Source organism: Gracilinanus agilis, chromosome 2 (genome assembly GCF_016433145.1).
Source record: "Gracilinanus agilis isolate LMUSP501 chromosome 2, AgileGrace, whole genome shotgun sequence".
NCBI lineage: Eukaryota > Metazoa > Chordata > Mammalia > Didelphimorphia > Didelphidae > Gracilinanus > Gracilinanus agilis.
In genome coordinates, this window is record NC_058131.1 from 435,500,019 (window position 1) to 435,504,133 (window position 4,115).

The 4,115-nt window shown below is 39.0% G+C and overlaps 1 gene segment (V, D, J or C); it reads left to right on the forward strand.

Annotated features, from left to right (window-relative positions):
* The first annotated feature begins 2,277 nt into the window (after nt 1–2,277).
* LOC123233935 lies at nt 2,278–2,801 on the forward strand. The segment is given in 2 exon segments: nt 2,278–2,321; nt 2,432–2,801. Coding segments are annotated over 2 exon segments (414 nt in total).
* The last annotated feature ends 1,314 nt before the right edge of the window (nt 2,802–4,115 follow it).

The following is a 4,115-nucleotide window of genomic DNA, read 5'->3' on the forward strand; positions in this document are numbered from 1 at the left end:
TCAGCCAAGGGTTAAAGGGCCTGAGACCTGGAGGTGAACGGAGCAAACTTCATTCACAGAGTCTATAAAAAAAAGTTTCTTAATAGAAGTTTAGGAAGATTCAGTCTTTAAACTCACCACGTGGAACAGTCTCCGTCATGAACCAGCAAAGCTCCCTCAGGTCCCCTTCACCAAACCAGAAGACTTTCACTCACTCAACTCCCTCTTTTTAAAGGGGTCACATATACATCACTTCCAGTGCCTTCCCCTAACCTGCGTGTACAATCAAAATAGATACTTTCTCATAGAAAGCGTAGGGGGCAGGCCATTGATTCTGATTCATTACTCACTCTAGCACACGTGGGTTAGGACCTCCCAGAATTAGAGATGCTCTCACCTTTGGTGATTAAATCTAAAGATGAGCAATGAAGACTTAATCTAATTATCACAATAGGGACCCTATGAGGGACCCTGTGTTCCCCAAGATGATGAGAATGCACTTTTCCTGCTGAGTAAGAATTAATGTCAAGTGGACATAAGTAAGAAAAGAGCTCTCTCTGTCATGAGACCACTGTGAATTACAGAATAGGTGGTTGCAGACATGGCTGCTCTGAGAAGGAGGTTCTGAGTCTCAGTCTGTACCTGTCACCAGATACTTCAGAAGATTGAGTCCTGTCTACCTGATTTACAGGTTTTGCACCTGGTCAAATAAAGTCTGGACTAAATTGTCAGGCTCCAGTCTTATCTAAGTAATGCAGTCTTATCTAAGTAATGTTTGTTAGGATTCAGGCTTCTTAATTATCAAGGAGAGAAATTTTTAATTCAGTAGTTATTGGTCTGCTAAGAACTCAAAGCTTTTCAATAAGTCTATAATGTTTTTCCAATAAGAAAAGGTATGGATCATAAGAGGTGTCAAAAGAGGGGTCTCAGATTTTTATCTACTCTCTTATTGGCTTTCCACAGTTTTAACAATCATCTCCCTCAAGCCAGCATGAAGCTGGCTCCAGCATACCCTAGATATGAGGAAACATGACTGAAACTGGTGGTAAATAATCCACATGAAATCCAGTTGCAACTGTTGTGGGAAAGCTTTGAAGTAAAACCCTGTCTCTGGAAAGGTTACCCTTATCAAGGATGACAGACTCCAATAGCTAGCTTAAAAGTGAGAGATTTATTAATCTGAATGTAAGTCAAATGGTTAAGTTAAACGGGACAGCTAAGGGAGGCGGAGTGGATGGAATGCTGTCTCCTAGAGGAGATGTGTTCTGGGTTTTTTATATCCTTTCAACAGCAGGGCCTACGTGAATAGAGATAGGATGATTATGGCATGTTAACTGGGTCTCTGGAACCTGACATAGGTCATGTTGTTATGTCCTATGCCTCAAAATCAAAAGGGGGTGAACTGTTCAGTTTAGAGGATAATCAGATATCTGGGATATAAAATAGATGTTTATCAGGTATAAAATGGGAGGTGCCTATCTATGTCCACCAAGAATGAGGGGAGAGGCCAGAGGGGATCTTCCTCTTAGATCAAAATCACCTTCCCTAGCATTTCAGGAATGCAAGGCAAAATGAGTCTTTTGTGTATTCTCTGACCAGGGATAAAATCTGGAGTTTTGGAATATCTAGGGCAAGCCTATACTCCCATATCACAAGGAGAATGAGCAAAAAATAGCCCCATAAGTAAGCAGAGGAACCTAGGAGCAGAACCAGAAATTCTTTTAAAGAAACAAAGAAACAAACAAACAAACAAAGAAAGAAACAAAGAATCAAAGAAAGAAACAAAGAAAGAAACAAAGAGAGAAACAAAGAAAGAAACAAAGAAAGGAAAGAAAAAGAAATGAACTTATAAGGTAAATTCAGTCTCTACTAAAGAAAAAAAAATTGATAAAAAGGTTGGGGTGGCTTCCTAATCAGAAATGATATGGGCATCAACTCAGAAAATGTCAGGAACAAAGAAAAAGTTAATGAGTGTTCTCTTGGTATTAAGAGTGGACTAATTAGAGAGATGGAAAAGGATAGAGACTGGATCATACCAGTGATACTTGGTTTTTCTGTGTTATCAACCTTTCCCAGAAATTTAGAACCGATTTTAGAGAATCCTTCTCTCTGCAGCTCAGGGAGGGCACTCATCACAAAGGAAGGCAGCTGCTCTTCCTCCCATTAAACAGAGAAAGACATGCAAATGAGGCTCCTCCCTCTAGCCATGAAACCTGTGCAAAACCTGTGTCTGCTGCTCTGGGAGAGGAGCTTGTATGGCCTTTCCCTCCTAAGGACTGATACTGCAGAGCCTGAACCATGGGATTTGGACTCAATGGAATTTTGATTCTGACTGTTTTGCAAGATAGGTTTTTACAAGTTTTGTTTTTTGTTTCTTTGTTTTTTGAAGGAGGAAACAGTCTTTGAAGTGATAGATTTTGGTGACTATTTTCTCTAATGACTCTTTGCTTGCAGGTGTCCATTGTGATATTCAGCTGGTGGAGTCTGGGGAAGACATGAGACAGCCTGGAGGATCCTTGAAACTCTCCTGCAAAGCTTCTGGATTCACCTTTAGTCACTATTTGATGAACTGGGTTCACCAGGCTCCAGAAAAGTGGATGGAGTGGGTCTCAGCAATTGGTACAAGTGATACATACTATGCAGACTCTGTGAAAGGCCAATTCACCATCTCCAGGGACAATGGCAACAACCTGCTGCACCTGCAGATGAATTCCCTGAAAGCTGAGGACACAGCCATGTATTACTGTGCAAGAGACACAGTGAGGGAGAGGAGTGAGAGCAGACATAAACCTCCTACTTCAGAGAGTTCTTATGGAGAATGACTGAGAGAGTCAAGCATATTGAATACAAGGAGACCAGTTACATTAACAGGTGAAGATTGAGACGGACAGATTTCAGGTCTATAGTTTCCTCCAAATTCCAATAATCATTTTCTTATCTTTTTACTGTCTCAGAGTCTTTGCTTTTTCTGATACACATAGGCAGAAAGGGGTGTGCATGTCTCAGAGAAACATGAAGCCCCTCACTGAGAGATGTCACAGCAATCTGAGTTTTATTTAAGACAGTATAGTCATTTTAACCTTTGAAATATATTCAGAGAGAAAACCATTTCCATAGCAGTCATGTTTATTTCCTTAGAGAAAAAGAATTCCCAATTACATATGTGGGACTCCAGATAAAAAAAATGAGCTTACTAATTAGACAAAACTTAAGTTTATATAATAATCTAGAGGAGTTATAATTCCTACAACAGGAATGTTCATTGTCCATTTGGAATGTGATGTACACTACATGGATTGTTTAACAGTATTCAGAACTTAGTCCTGATAAGATAACAGGGACCCTTGGTGTCATTTGTAAGATCAGGGGTTTCTTTCACTGCCAAAGTGGTATTTACTCTTGTATACGATTTATATCCACAATAGGCATCTCAGGTCTTATAATCAATATAAGTAGCTCTTAATTTTGATTATATCAGACTGTTAGTGATAGGATCAATTAAAGATATAAAATATATATCCTGGTGAGATTCATTTCTGTTGTCATTGTCACTTCCATAGGGAGGAAGACTAAGAGGGTTTGGGTCACCTCAGATTAAATTAAGGACTTGTGAGATTTCCCAAGAGAGATGAGAACTTGCAAAAGGAGTGAGATCTGATGTATGTTACAAAACATTCTTCTTTTATAGGATACCTATTATGTGGTTTAGGAGCTTGTCAGAGTAATTTTTCAGTCAAGCAAATGAGGAGGTCTGGGGTCCAAAGGTTACCAGGTTATCAGGAATATGAGGAACCAGAGGTTATTATCCAAATTTTTCTATTCAATTCAGGTTATTGGAGAAGGTTGGGGGTCTGGACTTCTAGTGATATCATAAAGGAACTATAATAGAAGCTCAGGAAATCATTGTAAATTCTCCAGTTATGTCTTTTTCCCTTCCAGAAAAGGAGAGATATGTTCTTTCCATCATTTACATATTTTGTACATGATGACTCTGATTTCCCTGAACTTGTGAAACATGGCACATGACAATTCAGGAATGATTCAACATTCACCATATGCCTCCTGTAGCCTTCTTATATACACTGTGTTCTGAAAATTAATATTATGCTTTTTGCATATTAAATAATATTATTCTT